Raw genomic sequence first — 16269 nt, 5'->3', positions numbered from 1 at the left:
TTTTTTTCCTCATTAATGTACACATAGCACCCCATGTTGACAGAAAAAAATGGAATTGATGAACTTTTTGCTGATTTATTAAAAAAGAAAAACTGAAACATCACACAGCCATAAGTATTCAGACCCTTTGCTGTGACACTCATATATTTAACTCGGGTGCTGTCCATTTCTTCTGATCATCCTTAAGATGGTTCTACACCTTCATTGGAGTCCAGCTGTGTTTGATTATACTGATTGGACTTGATTAGAAAAGCCACACCCCTGTCGATATAAGACCTTACAGCTCACAGTGCATGTCACAGCAAATGAGACTCATGAGGTTAAAGGAACTGCCTGAAGAGCTCAGAGACAGAATTGTGGCAAGGCACAGATCTGGCCAAGGTTACAAAAAAATTTCTGCTGCACTTAAGGTACCTAAGAGCACAGTGTCCTCCATAATCCTTAAATGGAAGACATTTGGGATGACCCGAACACTTACTAGAGCTTGCTGTCTGGCCAAACTGGGCAATCGGGGGAGAAAAGCCTTGGTGAGAGAGGTAAAGAAGAACCCAAAGATCACTGTGGCTGAGCTCCAGAGATGCAGTCAGGAAATGGGAGAAAGTTCTAGAAAGTCAACCATCTCTGCAGCCCTCCACCAGTCGGGGCTTTATGGCAGAGTGGCCCGACTGAAGCCTCTCCTCAGTGCAAGACACATGAAAGCCCGCATGGAGTTTGCTAAAAAAAAATAAAAATAAAAAATAAAAATAAAAATAAAACCACCTGAAGGACTCCAAGATGGTGAGAAATAAGATTATCTGGTCTGACGAGATCATGATAGAACTTTTTGGCCTTAATTCTAAGCGGCATTTGTGGAGAAAACCAGGCACCCCTCATCACCTGTCCAATACAGTTCCAACAGTGAAGCAGTGGCAGCATCATGCTGTGGGCGTGTTTTTCAGCTGCAGGGACAGGACGACTGGTTGCAATCGAAGGAAAGATGAATGCGGCCAAGTACAGGGATACCCTGGACGAAAACCTTCTCCAGAGTGCTCAGGCTGGGCCGGAGTTTTACTCTCCAACAAGACAATGACCCTAAACACACAGCTAAAATAATGAAGGAGTGGCTTCAAAACAACTCCATGACTGTTCTTGAATGGCCCAGCCAGAGCACTGACTTAAACCCAATTGAGCATCTCTGGCGAGACCTGAAAATGGGTGCCCACCAACGTTCCACCATCCAACCTGACAGAACTGGAGAGGATCTGCAAGGAGGAATGGCAGAGCATCCCCAAATCCAGGTGTGAAAAAGACTCATGGCTGTATTAACCCAAAAGGGTGCTTCTGCTAAATAATGAGCAAAGGGTCTGAATCCTTCTGGCTGTGTGATATTTAAGTTTTTCTTTTTTAATAAATCTGCAAACATTTCAAATTTCAACAAGTACGCTTTTTTCTGTCAATATGGGGTGCTGTGTGTACATTAATGAGAAAAAAATGAACTTAAATGATTTTAGCAAATGGCTGCAATATAACAAAGAGTAAAAAATTTAAGCGGGTCTGAATACTTTCCATACCCACTGTACAATATCCTACAGACACAATATGACACACTGATTGAGTGTCAGAAGAGAATCTATCAAACCCAAAAAACTAAACAAAACAATTATCGCTCTAGAAATGTTATATGGTGTATACTGGCCCAATTGTTGGGAAATTTAGTGGGAAAAAATAACAGTGTATTGCTTTTGCATTCAACCTTTTTAAGTTCTCTGTTGACCATTGCAAACTATCCATCCATCCATCCATTATCTCAGGCCACTTCTCCTCACTCGGGTCGGGGGCGTGCTGGAGCCTATCCCAGCTATCATCGGGCAGGAGGCGGGGTACACCCTGAACTGGTTGCCAGCCAATCGCAGGGCACATATAAACAAACAACCATTTGCACTCACATTCACACCTACGGGCAATTTAGAGTTGTCAATTAACCTACCATGCATGTTTTTGGGATGTGGGAGGAAACCGGAGTGCCCGGAGAAAACCCACGCAGGCACGGGGAGAACATGCAAACTCTACACAGGCGGGTCCGGGGATTGAACCCCGGTCCTCAGAACTGTGAGGCAGACGCTCTAACCAGTCGATCACCGTACCGCCCATTCCAATCTACTTTGAGTCATTTTACTACAACTTTAATTTCATTTACCGTTGCGTTTTGTGTCTTCTCTAGCTCCAAAATACAATAGGAGTCACTAAGTAACCTCCAACTACCCAGGCAGGGAGAGTGCATCCTCAGGGGTTTGCAGGCATTTATTGGAACAGAAGAAGGTAGAGGGGATGAGGGGACGAGTCTGGTTGGTGGAACTAGACCAGATGGTTCTGGTGCTGCAGTGACAGGTGGGACCTTCATGGGTGGGGCAGGGGGTCAAAGAACAGTGTGATGGTATGGGTGTGGCATTTTCCACCCTGAAATCACCCATCAAATAAATATTGGTTTGAGCCTCATATTTTTTCAGCTGCCTCAAGACCTTTGTGACACATGGTACAAAGGCCAAACCCTCCTCTTTTCATGTACTCTGAGCAGTAATCACCTAAATCCAGGTTTAGCTGTTATCTCTATTGAACCATTCACATCTATTTCGGTTGCAGCTGTTGCATTTTTTTTTTTTTTAAATATTATCTGACACACTCCTGAGACTTTTAATATTGACCATTTGATGGGTTGGCCATCTTTATTCCTGTGACATTCTGGAGAACTGAGTCATATAAAAAGTAATATTAGACTGTGATAACCCTACATGACAACACCCCAATAACGTACGGTATATTATTAAACACAGTGAAGTGGATAGGTTTATCTGTTTCGCATAATAGGCAACACCAACTTGCAGCCCCTCATGTTATCTTCATCATAAAAAAAGTACAGGAGATGCAATGAGCTGAAGCTTGTTTTAATAACTTATTAAAAGGCACACACTGTCAGTTTTTCCAGCATTTCGCCTCAAACTAAAATGATTTGGAATAATGTACACACTTTTAAAGTGGCCCATTATGCTTGGTTTTTTTTTGGCAACAAATAGAGTTCCTAAAAGAAGCAAGGGGTGCAAGCTAGGCTGGTGGGCGGCGGCTTTGGCCGAACGCCCTCCATTGACACACCGTCAAATGAAATAAAGCAGTAGGGAAGCCAAACTTTAACTCAATCCTGTCGTAGACAAGTTTAGATGTGGCATGTAGTGTGTGCTGCAGTAGCTGCCAGTTGCTGTTAGTGGACTGTGAACGCGCGTATATGTAGTGTATCACTGTTGTGTTCGTGTTAATATGTGAGGGAGTACCAGGATCACAAGACTTCCACCTTCTGTTTGCCAAAAGAATTCTAACAGCCCACAGCTCGACAAACAGGCAAGACTAGACACATAGACACCACACCAACCTTAATCTAATGACCTACCAGGTATGATCTTCATCTAAGAGATGATACAGAGGAGAACAGGAAGACGAGGACGGAGAACACGAGGACTAAACTATACTGGGGAGGAGGGGGTGAACAAGATAGGAGAGTTTGTTTGGAGAGGCTGCTGTTTGATTGCTCTGAATTTCCTTGTTTCTCCCTTGTGTTGAATTTTGACAGGCCGTGCCTGCTGCTCAGATCCGTCAGCCTGCTCTTCTGTGGCCAGGGGAGGAGGGACGACTCAAGCCTGGGGAAAAGGGCAGGGGCAAGGGGCTAAGAGGGCTGGATGTTCAGGCAGCGCGGATTGGGGCTGACTGGGGGCTATTAATATCTACCACAGTTGGATGATCACATAGTGTCACAGTTAGAAACTGATGGAAGCACTCTGGCGGGACATTTGGCAAATTTGCCCCTGGAAACGCAAACACAATCAGACGGCTCCCCATCACATACTACCAATGATGTTAAAAGACATTTAATCCCATTAATACACAACGAGACAACTATCCCAACCTAGCTAGCTCTATTTATGGCAGACAGGCACAGTGTGCCTTTGTGTTCAACAGTTCCATTGCCAATATTATGAGTCAAAAAAACAAATTTATCCATGTAGCAATTTTGTGTTTCCAGGTACAAACAGAATGTCAGACGACAAATGAATGACAGACGTTACCAATTCCAATTTAAACTGTCTCACTCACGGTTTACGACGCAAGATAGTTCAGCAGCATCCTTGGGGTTTCTGGTGTTAATCCCACATTTCTTCTGGGATCACAGCAATGCGCAAACAATCTCTAAATATAGTTTGCTTTCTGAGATGCACAAGACGATGAATTACAGGGTTGTTAACACATCTCATTTCACTGCAATGTTAAAAGCAATTCTACCCTGCCTTGGGAGCAGACTTGAAACGTAGTTACTTGGGATTATGTCCATTGTGAAAACACAGCACCTATATAGAGAAAGCATGCGGGGGCTTTACAAGAGACTGTGGGAAATGTATTTCATGAACCTCCCTATCCGCCTTTACAGAGACCTCATGCACATAGCATTCATGTTAAAACACATGACTGTAATGTATTTTGAGCATGTGTCCATATGGAAATATGTTTCCATCGACACCCACTGTCAAACGGTAAAGAGACAAGCATGATAGTTGTGTCCAAGAGAATAATGAATACATGGAATCCTTTTGTAAAAGATAACAGTCCTAATTCAACACGCACAAAACTGAAGTTGCCTCCCAGTCAGCCTCTGACGTTACTCTGGGACATGACTAAAGTCATAAGCATTTTGACTGAACCCACAATTATTTCCACATGTTATTGATCTCTATTTCCTGGGTTTGGCTAATACTGAGTTACGACACACTAAAAATGCTGGGTCAAACTTGTAACTCAACTGTTGGTTTGATGTAGGTGGGTCAGAGGTTTGGTCAATTTAAACCAACACTGGATCAAAATTAGAGCAAATTATTAACCCATCTGTTGGGTAAGAGGGCAGGGCATCTGCCCACAACACGAAAAAAAATGCATTGATTTCACAACCCAGCTATTAGTATAAGATGATGGTTTCTGAGATTGATCAACTGCATTGGGTTATAGTTACATTTTTGTTTGATTGCACTTATTTCATTCAGCTGCAACTTGGAGCCACCTACTGACTGCTTCCTATATGGTGAAGTGGAAGAGTAGGTACAAGAGTCTAGTTACTCCAGCCTTTACATTAATATAAGACAATGCATTTATTATTTGTGGAAAAGTTAAATGCGTAAATGTGTCTCGCCCAAAGTCAGCTGGGGTCAGCTCCAGCAACCCCGTGATCCAAGTGAGGATAAGCGGTTTAGAAGATGGATGGATGGATGGATGGGTGGATGGTAGTAATGCTTACTAGAAAATACTATGCCAGAAGAAACAGTTTGGGCTGGTTATGTATGATGCACCAACATCAATGTGTATTTGTTATTATTATGTTTTTGAGAGTGGCACGGTGGCCGACTGGTTAGAGCGTCTGAGGACCCGGGTTCAATCCCCGGCCCCGCCTGTGTGGAGTTTGCATGTTCTCCCCGTGCCTGCGTGGGTTTTCTCCGGGCACTCCGGTTTCCTCCCACATCCCAAAAACATGCATAGTAGGTTAATTGACAACTCTAAATTGCCCGTAGGTGTGAATGTGAGTGCAAATGGTTGTTTGTTTATATGTGCCCTGCGATTGGCTGGCAACCAGTTCAGGGTGTACCCCGCCTCCTGCCCGATGATAGCTGGGATAGGCTCCAGCACGCCCGCGACCCTAGTGAAGAGAAGCGTCTCAGAAAATGGATGGATGTTTTTGACCACTTTTTGTTTCACATTTGACCAATCCAACTGCAAGATCACATTCAACCCAACAGCAGGGTCACATTTGACCCAAAGGCAGAGTCACAGACGACCTAACGGCAGGGTCGCACTGAACCCATTTTGAGGTTGACAGCCCCAACCCAACACGCAGGGTCAAACGGCCTAACCCAGACCTGCTGCTGTAAAACAACCACTCTTTGGGTCGGTCCACCTTTAGGAACGCATTGTATTACCCAAATAACTGATTTTGGGTTGTTTTTGACCCAGCTGTTTTTAGAGTGTAGTCCTTACAGGGAGCTACTCTAGCTCCAGAAGAAAACTGTATATAGATTACAAAAACTAATATTATATCCATCCATTTTCTGAGCCCCTTATGCTCACTAGGGTTGCGGTTGTTTTTGGGATGTGGGAGGAAACCGGAGTGCCCGGAGAAAACCCATGCAGGCATGGGGAGAACATGCAAACTCCACACAGGCGGGGCCGGGGATTGAACCCCAGTCCTCAGAACTGTGAGGCAGACGCTCTAAACAGTCGTCCACCGTGCCACCTATAATATTATATGTAAAATGTAAGCATCTACAGTAAGCATCTTAGATCCCTTGAAAGATGCTACATAAATAATAAAAAAATATTATTATTATTATTGTTTTTAAATCATTTTGCTTCCAAAAGATGCATTTCACAGACAAATGATCAATAGTCGCATCTAATCCTAAAATTTAATCAGTTCGAAATAACTACATTAAAATACTTTTTCGTGATTTCAGAATGTCAGTGGTCATGTGAGCTTCAAACACTGGCATATAGAGGGCAAAGGTCTTTGCAAGCTACAAACGTACATCAGAAGCTCTTGAAAGTACAAGTTCTTGCATTGTGAGCTTAATTCGGGCCCTTTAATTTGTGAATAGTTTGGTTTTGTCAGAGAACCAATACCATGTACTACCACAATGAAATGCACTGAGCTGCAACATAGTGTAGTTGTTCATTTAAGCGTTTACACAAGTATGCATTGGGCAACAGTTCAGAGTTGAGAACAAGGAGGACCTCAGTGGCACGTCCGTGTTGTGTTCAAGCCCAATTGTCACTTGTGCCATGCGTGGGCACAGTTGAAACACATTCTCAAAGCATGTCTACAAGATTCAAATGTGGAATAAGCACAGTCCTATTGCAACACTCCACATTCAATGGATGGTCTCTACACAGCTACAAACAGAGCATTATACACACGCTCACTGTTTTATAATAATAATAATAATACCTGAATGGCAAATAACACAAAAGTGATTGTAGATAAACAAAAGTAAACATGCTGAAGTAAAGTATACATGTATGCATCTAGCTGTAAATTTATCTGCAGGAAGTTATGTATGGTATATATATATAGGTATGTAACAAACCAACCACAAATAATTCCAATACTAAAAATGGCTTCAAATGTCAACCTGTGTATAACACTTACTTGAAGTCAGAATAGAAAGACACAGACACCCGAGCACCACCTGTCTAAACTTGTTGGCATTAGGTGTCAAACACAACAGTAGTTGTAAATGGACAGTAGATGTCAGCAGTGGGACACCAAATGCTGATAGATAGCCATCGATAAGCACAACTGTGTCAATCTAACTATTTCACACATAAAATAATACTCAACTACAAAAGCCACAAAAGATAGGTATTTTAAATTGATTCATCAAAAGTCAGCAGTATTTGCATTGTGTTTGATAAAGAGAAGTCATTCAGTTAATGGTGAACTGCATGCATTGATACTTCACTGTGAGTTATAACATTTTGACAACAGATTGCATCATGTCTGTTAATTAGATCCAGATCTTGTGTCATGTGTTGAACCAAACAAATACAACTGGAGAGCAATGAGCAAGCTGTTCCCTCACTCACACCCACAACAGACAACGCCCATGTGAAGCACTTCTTACACCCTTAGAGGGCTCCACACTGTCACGTGAGCTGGACTATTACATGTATTTCACTTTTCATTTCCATATAATCTGAGTCACAAGAACTCAATACAGTGCCAATACTCAAATTTTAATCCAGCTGTTAATCATAACACCAGATGGTTAACCGTTTTCAGGAATCCAAAGAAGGAGGCTATTTTACAGAGCTCATCACATTGCATGCATACCTCCAAAATACTACACATACCATCGCATAATGGAATGTCATCAAACATATCTCTCAAACAAATCAGGCTGACACGAGAACCAAAACACAACCACAGTACACATTAGTGCCACAAACATCTTAACAGTGATTATTACTGCCAGTAAAAGGATGAGAACGGCTCCCCAAAGCACCACACCTCCTTCACTGCAATCTGACCATGGATGTCTGCAGAGACCCGGCGAGGCCAAATCTCAGCAAACAGCCCCACCTTGCTGGAATGACCTCAGGTCTGTATAATCTCATTTGGCAATCCCCAGAGAGAAAGACTTTCACTTTAATCACTTGCAGGTCAGTTTATTATCCTGCAGAATCAGGATTTCTATCTTAAACTATACATATGCATTTCATTTGTTTAATTAATCGCCTGTGGTGCATAGGAACACTTAGGGATCCTTTGGATACACTCTTATTTTTTATACAAAAAGCCTTGTTTTAGATTTGATTATGTGTAGACGTAAATCACACCAGTGTGATAACTGACAGTGGTTAGAAAATACTCCTGGTATGTTCTAACAGCCTTGCGAACAATTTGTCTATAATAACACACAGATAATTAAATCCCATGCATACCTCAATGGATTATTCACACCATCTATTTATAAAAAGTGACAGTTAATTGGCCTTACACGAAAGAGGCTGTGCTTTGTAATATTCCGTGCTTTAATTCATTTTAAAACCCAACAGATTTCATTTTGTCTATATTGTCAGAGTAATCATTGGCACATGGTGTTGCTTTACATCCACTTCAAATCAATGTGCAAGACAATATATAATGGCGAATGATACAGGAAGTAGAGTAATTGATAGACAAACCTTCAATGAAGTTAGGCCATGTCTTCTCTTCTGGCTCATCCAGTGAGTGGTCCCAGTCTGCTTCAGGTGAGGCTCCATGCACCCTGACACCCGGCGCCCCTGATAGAAGTGCCCTCTCTATGGCAATCTCTTCCAAAACATCCAAGTCCAACTCTTCCTCTTCTTCTGTCTCAGGCTGCACAGGTTGTGGACTTGTCTGCTCCCCAGTTGCCTGAGGACTAACAAGCTGCTTCACCTCAACTGTCTCTTCAACCACTACAATTTTCCTCTTCATGTTGCCTTCGTCTGTTTCTGGGCTTGCAGACAACGAGGTGTCTCCCAGGTGAAGCTGGGCACTTGCGAGTGTTGCAGTGGCAGAGGGTGTGTCCTCCTCCAAGTCCCTCTTCTTCTCTTCCTCCTGCTTTAAGGCCTCCAACACAGAGAGCTTATTTGCTATGCCGCACTCTGCTGCCGGAGTGGCTGAAAGTTGTGCAACTATGGGAGGCTCCTCTTGCTTGACAAGGGGGTTGGCCCGTGCCTGAGCTACAGCTGCCTCTGCTATTACCACTGACTCTGCTGACGCTAATTCTCTGGCTTTGGGTGCTTCCCTAAGAGTGGAGGATGTTTTTGCTTTCGGAACCTCCCGTTTGATTTTTTCTGCAAAGAGCAGTACTGGCTCCACCTCCCCTTTGTCTGCTGGGGCCTGAGAGAGCACATCTGCTGCCTGTCTGGTTTCCTCACTGCACATTCTTTCAGGAGTCGTTTTTGGAGAAACACTTAGTTTTGTCAGTTCAGAGGTCACAACAGGGCGGTCATTAACTGTGAGTCCAGGCAAAGGTGTCATTTCAGTGGATAGCAGTGCTTCTCCTTCCAGGTTTTTGTTTATGGTCGAAGAAACTGCAGTCTCAAACTGTTTTTTACCATTACCGCTTTTCAAAAATTGTGATTGTTTTTTGTCAGAGTGGTCAAGTTCTTGCCTAACAGGTTCTGCAGTCTCAATCAGGTTTTTATCATAACCAGTTTTAAAAAATTGTAATTGTTTTTTGTCAGAGTGGTCAAGTTCTTCTACTGGCTCTGTCACTGTTTCCAATTTAGCAGCAGTCATTTTCTCACATTTCACTGAGTCCATGTGAGGTACAATACGTTTAATTCGTGCAACTACTGGATGAGCCACTGGGGGCACTGCAGCATTCTGGCCAAATGGCAAAGGTGACTCTTCAGAAATAGCTTTTGTTTGTTTAGAGGTTTTCCCCACTGTTGTCACTGCCATTTGTTTAGAGACTTCAATTACTTGTTCCCTATCATTATCTAATTTTCGGTCAGGCTTATTTGTCTGTGCAGAAGATGGTCCTTCAGGCATTGTGCTTGTTTCAAGGGTATGGTCTGTGTCTTGGGCCTTGTCCTTTACATTTTTGTCTTCTTTTTGTGTCTCAGGTTTCCCTTCACTCCTCTTGACTTTCTCTGCTTGAGATTTCTTTTTCTTTCGCTTGGATTTAGAGCTTCCCTCAATCACTTGTCTGTTTTCAATATCTAGTTCAGTGGGCACAAATGTTTGATTAAGTCCAGGAGAAGTGCCTTTTTCCACTGACATAGAGATATGTGCTGAAGTTTTAAGAGCATCTTCAGGTGCCGATGTCACATCTTTCTTGACACCATGACTTTTATTTACATCAGTTTTCTTCTGTTTTGGTTCAGCTTTGTCTTTGTCTGGTTTTGCCTGTTCAGTAGTAACCATTGTTGTTGAGACAATGGTTGTACTAACTTCAGTTAGTGAGGACTTCAGTGGTGTATTCTCACATATGTATTCATTTTTAGCAATTGCTGGCTTATTCAATGGGGTCATTGAGACAATGAGATTCTGAGTTTCCTTAATTGTAGGCATTTCATCAGCATTTGCAGACATCACCGGTTGAGATTTGGTTGTCTCCTGAATGATGGCTACTTTTGATGTTGTTTTAGCCATTTTGTTACCGATTTTATGGGTAGATACAACTTGGCTCTTTAAACCAGGATTTTTAACTGATTCCTTTTTAATCATTTCTCCTTGAACCTGTTCTCCCACTGCATCTTTATTGGCAGGTTTCATAGAAATATCAGTGCTGGTTAGGAGTTTAGATGTTTCCTGAGAAGCTGCTGTAACCATTTTATTCTTTACTTTATCAGCTTGTATTTCAGTTTTGGCAAGTTCTACATCAATATTCACCTTCAGCTTTTCCTTGACATTATTATTGGTGGGTTTGGTTGTGGCATGGGTGGCTGTGAAAGTTTCTGTCAAGAGAGTGCTAGTTCCCTGGGCAGAAGCTTGAGAGTTAACTGGTGCAACAGCCTCCTTGTTGGCCGCCTTTTGGATCTCTGTTTCAGGAGATGCTGAGATAGATGAATTGCTGATAATCGGTTTACAAGCATTTGCAACTTCAATGTTCAGCTTATCTGTGTTTGCATTAAGACTATATGGCTCACGTTTGATTCCTGGAGGAGTAGCATCTCTTCCCTCAGTAACAGGAGCTACGATAAGCATTGGGGCTGTTTTGGAGGATCCTGCTGTTAGAGAGGGCTTTGACACATCATTTTTCCAAGGTGCTTTTAAAGTAGAGAACACACTTAATTGTATCTCCTTTTGAACTTCTATCTCCTGAGATGTTGCCTTTTCATTGCTCACATCAGGCTGCTGATGTGAATGGTCCATTGACACTGATTCACCTCGAAAGCTGTTCCCCTTTGTAAACAACGATTGAGACTGGTCACCCATTTCTTTAGACCCAACAGGTTCTGCAGATAGTGGACGGCCCCCGAATCTGGGGGTCTTGTTAGAATAGCTCTCTTTTTCTCTTGGACCCATCATCCGATGGCGGTAGCTTTGACGCTCTGCCACTGCTTCTTGGCTTTCAGCTTCACCACTACGCCCTGGTTTGGGCACGTAAGATGTCGGACCTTCAACAGATTGGACCATTGCAGCTCGTCGAGCCATGGCTAGAGTGGTGGCTGGTTTCTTAAACCTCTGTAAGGAAGCTGGAACAATCTCAAGGGGTAGGCGGAGGTAGTCACGCAGGTAAACAATACCTTCATTGGTAAGGTACCAGTAGAAATGTCTCCAGGCAAATGTTTCCTTCACAAAGCCTCTGGACTTAAGTGATCCCATTGCACGGATTACCTGTAGGTTACACACTCCTTGTACCTCAGGATGCTTGGTCTGAGGTCTCTTGTCCTTTTTGGCCACCATGACACCGTCTCGAAAGAGAACCTCATAGATTGCCCTCAGGTCCCGCAGGGGCATGACCATTCCCGCAACCATTTTGCTTTATGGCCACACTATCTCAACGTAGAAAAGAATAAGACTCAACAGGCCACGAGTCTTACTGGGTAGAAAAAAATCCACTGGCAAAACAAGTGCTTCAATTCAATTAGATAAAAATGAAAGAGAAAAAAGTTCTTGTAATATGTCCCCTTACTTTCTCACACGTGTTCTCGTTGATCCTTCAGCTTTTGTGGAGAAAAAGAGTAATCCATTCAAATGTCATTCAAACAAAATTCAAAGTCTGTCCCCCCCACAGCATAAAGTCTTGCTCCCTTCTGCTGGGATGGCAATGACAGAATGGAAGAGAGAGAGCGCATGTGAGTGTGTGTGTGAGAAAGAGAGTGAAGCACACTTAGTCGGGCTCCACCTACCTTCCCTCTCAATTCCTTATGGAAAAAAATACTTGCACGGAAAAAAGTTCTCAATAAAGCAAATAGAAGAACAGCAATGAGGAAGTGAAGAACTGATTATGAACTGATTAACGGCGAGAAAGAGCAAAGTCAAATGAATGGACCAACACACCAATGAAGTGTGTCTGAGCACATGTTCTGTGGCTCTATGACTTCTACAGAAACGCCCACTCACACACCAAAGTACACACCTCCTGTAATGTCCACACACGCACGCATGCACGTACGCACACACACACCTTTAAACTAACACGACGACTAGCTGACACACGCCCTTTGGTATGTCACACACACCAGCTCAGTAAATGGGCTTTTCTAAACTCAGATACAGTACACTTCAAGAAAGCGAGAAGACCAGTTGGCACACATCCATCCTAGCCTGGAGACACTCGTTAATCATGCATGTACGTTATCAAGAGCAAGGTATCTAGTTTTACACATTTCGAGATCAGATAACATTCTACATTGAAGGTGTAACTTTCACAATCTTGAGATAAGTCAAATAAAGACTATTGAATTTATACACACATTTACAATATGCTAAAGCATAAAACTTTGTGAACTGTTTATATTTCAATTCTGGATTTTTTGTTCTCGCAAAGGACAGAAGTTTTTATCTAATATTCATCTGTAGTATATTTTATAGAAGAACTGCAAGCCACTTTCACAGTTCATTAAAATGATACAACATGTCAATGCACCTTAAAGGTTTGTTGCTGGCTAACATTAGAACGCCATACTTCAAATGAGCTGATAACTCTTGCATAACTATAAAAAGACCTTTGCATTACAGTCAACCTTTTCAGCACAGAGACATGATATCATATTTCTATGCCTAGATCACTTCTCCCTTCTGCGCATCTGTCTCCTGTTCGTCTCTCTGTGTCAGAATGAGTGACCACTCATGTACAGAGTCCAGTTAAAAGTAAAGGTAAACTGTCCATCGTGTACTGCAGAGGAGCACATTCAACCTACAGTACTGTAGTTACAGTATGAACTCAGGAAAAGAACATACGAGAGAGTAGACGGCTGGGTGAAACACAGTTGCGCAATTATAGTGGGCAGCTATGAAAAAATGCATTCCTCCCGGGTGTTTGAAACCACACACATTGTTACACATCCAGAAACTAGTAGAAAACTTTTTTTTTTTCTTTTTTTATTATATTTACCATGGTAACAGTCAAATTAGTTAGTTGTGATGGAGCCACATATCCTCTTTAGGAGCTGCTGTTTTAGAAATCGATGGTGTAAGACAGCTGGACAACAACACAGTCATTTAGCCCAAAGACCATTTGTAACAATAAAACTTGACACTCGCTGTTAGCATATTGTCAAACTTTCACTTTTTCAATATTTTTTGTCGAAGAGAATGTGTTTGAATACAGCCAGAAATGAAATATTATATATATTGTAGACAAAAGTAGAATAGAAGGAGAGTACACAACTCTTAATCAAGGTGTTTTTTGTTCAAAATGTCAGTACACAAAGCCAGTCCATTGAGGCATGGTTGGATGAGCGGAGTATGAAAGTACTTGATTGGCCTGCACAAAGCTCTAACCTCAATTCCACCAATCACCTTTGGGGTGAACTACAGCAGAGATGGTGAGGCAGCAGAACCTGCCTCAGATTCATCATCAGTGATCTCTGACCTCACAAATATTAATCTGAATGAATAATAGCCCACAGACACACTCCAATAGCTTGACTTCGGAGAGATGTGGAAGGTGTTAAAGCTCAAACTCCATATCTTCTTTCATTTTTAGTACCCTGACGTGTAATGGTCAAGTTTTCCAACATGTGTCCATTTTAGCGTACAGAGGACATTACATAGTGTACATTTACAGGGGATAGGGACTGGCCCGGACTACGAATAGTGGATGAAAAACCGCGGATTGATGCTCAATATAATTGCGCTGAATTATCTTTTTTAATTGCTTTTATTTATTTATTTTTAAACTAAACCCCCAAAATCATTCACTAAGCGGGGGTAAACCACCACAAAGTATTTTTTTTTGGGGGGGGGGGGGTCAAAATAAACGTTAAAAAAAAGAAAATCAAACAATTAAATTTTTTTTTTTAAAAACATCCACGAATAGGTTACTCTGCAGGTCCTGAACATTGTGTGTTTATGGGGGTCAACTGTATCTCACAGTGACTGCAGTGACCACCGGTGGTTTTGTTGGTTGTGAACTGAAGATTGCTTAAAAACTTATATTAGCCTTACATTTAAAATGCCTTCACCGCAGCACAACACTACAATCCACTCCATAATCAGCAGGGAAGGGGATGGCCCATGCCGGTATGTACTCTACCTTTGGTAAATATGTTTCAAAATATCCCTCATGATTGTTGGGTTAATGATTCTGGAAGGAGTAGACAGACAAAGGGATTCTCAGGTACCTCGTACAGGATGTGTCATCCTCAGAATAGCTTGAGGCAAAGGCAATGTTACCAAAAGTCAGCTTTGTTTTTTAAATACTAACTTTGAATAATTAAAAACAAAAAAACTAATGGTTGTACTTATGCAAAATTACTACATGCGCATAGTAAATGCATTCAGATGCGATTGCAAAAACATAAATAATCACACTTCAAATGCCTTTGGTTAAATACAATTCATACCAAGAGCTACAGTATCTAATGTGAGGACATTTCCATCATGAGACACTGAGGCTTTCAAAAATAAATATTGGAGCTCACAAAGTACCCAATCCAGTAAATTTCAGGACTGGAGGAGCCTTCAGCCATTCAAATATAAAATGTATGGAACTACACATGCCACATGCTGATGAATGTTAATAACACAAAGGTTCCTGCTTAAGGGTGCACATCTACTAGAATGTTTAAGACCTTCACAAGTCTTGGAATAGACCTGTCACGACAAAATAATGTTAGCTGATGACTGGCCCACTGCGAAGGCCTCACACTCTATTTGTGCAACACACGTAGCCTCCATTTTGATATCAGTGCCAAGTAAGGTCAGCAAAGATAAGCAAAACCTTTTCAAATTCATGAAAATAAGATACAGTGAAACTGAACCATGACCAACAGTTCATACATGATAAGTTGTTAAGGTTACATGTTGGATCTATCATCCAAATACCACTAAATATTTACTCAGCTAATGAGGAGCTTAAAAGAGAGCTGGTTAAATGAGTTTATCACTTTTGTTAAAAGGCAGAGAACGGATTGGATCGGGTTCAAGAAATCATGACTTGCACTTTTGCCACTGTGACAAACGTCTGACGACAATGTGAGGGTTACCCTTTTTCTTTGGATGATAAGCCTATTTTTATTGGACCAGCTTGTCACCTGACAAGTTATAGTTAGGAGTTTGACCCTTGAGGAAGGGACAGCTGTGCCCCCTGACAGAGCTAAGGCATGCTAGATCCCCAACACCTCCAACCCTGGAACCTTATAAACTTAGAGAATGTTGAATGGGGAGGCTCGTATAATTATATACTTTCACATATTCAGTTATTTTAAATTGGTTATTGATTTGTGTTTTAATGTTTGTATGTTTTATTGTAAAATAATTAATATAGTTCAATAAACTTTATAAAAAGTGCCTCATAACTAGGTTGATTTTTTTTTTTTTCCTCAATCAAACTGTTGTCTCCTAAGTGTTTTGTTTGGTGTGTTTAACCCATATAGACAAATAATAAATAAATCAAGAACATTGTAACTTAGAAGTATGGGCAGTTAGATTTTGAATTTTGAAATTTTAGATTTTTGGTTGGGCACTTGTAGTCCCTTCAAAGTGAAAACAAATGTCTTGTAAATTTGTTAGTATTGTTACCAATTCTGCCAAATTTGAATAACTAGTATGATTATTAT

The 16269-nt window shown here is 41.6% G+C and overlaps 1 protein-coding gene across 11 annotated transcripts in view; it reads right to left on the bottom strand.

The window, feature by feature from the left end:
• The window catches only part of LOC133479341 (plectin-like), a 129683-nt gene that overhangs the window by 65311 nt on the left and 48103 nt on the right, over positions 1-16269 (bottom strand). For 3 of the 11 annotated variants that reach the window (XM_061776168.1, XM_061776170.1, XM_061776169.1), the window contains exon 1: positions 8749-12313. The exons of 6 other annotated variants lie outside the window; for them this stretch is intronic. In XM_061776168.1, the coding sequence (XP_061632152.1) occupies positions 8749-12019 (3271 nt within the window). In that variant the 5' untranslated portion in view covers positions 12020-12313. Of the gene's footprint in view, positions 1-3418; positions 3450-8748; positions 12314-16269 lie in introns of those variants that run through there. 2 more of the 11 variants (XM_061776180.1, XM_061776179.1) reach the window with 2 other exon arrangements.

The sequence above is a fragment of the Phyllopteryx taeniolatus genome, chromosome 6 (genome assembly GCF_024500385.1).
Source record: "Phyllopteryx taeniolatus isolate TA_2022b chromosome 6, UOR_Ptae_1.2, whole genome shotgun sequence".
NCBI classification, from domain to species: domain Eukaryota; kingdom Metazoa; phylum Chordata; class Actinopteri; order Syngnathiformes; family Syngnathidae; genus Phyllopteryx; species Phyllopteryx taeniolatus.
Note: the sequence above shows the minus strand (reverse complement) of the source record. Positions and strands in the feature narration are given on the sequence as shown.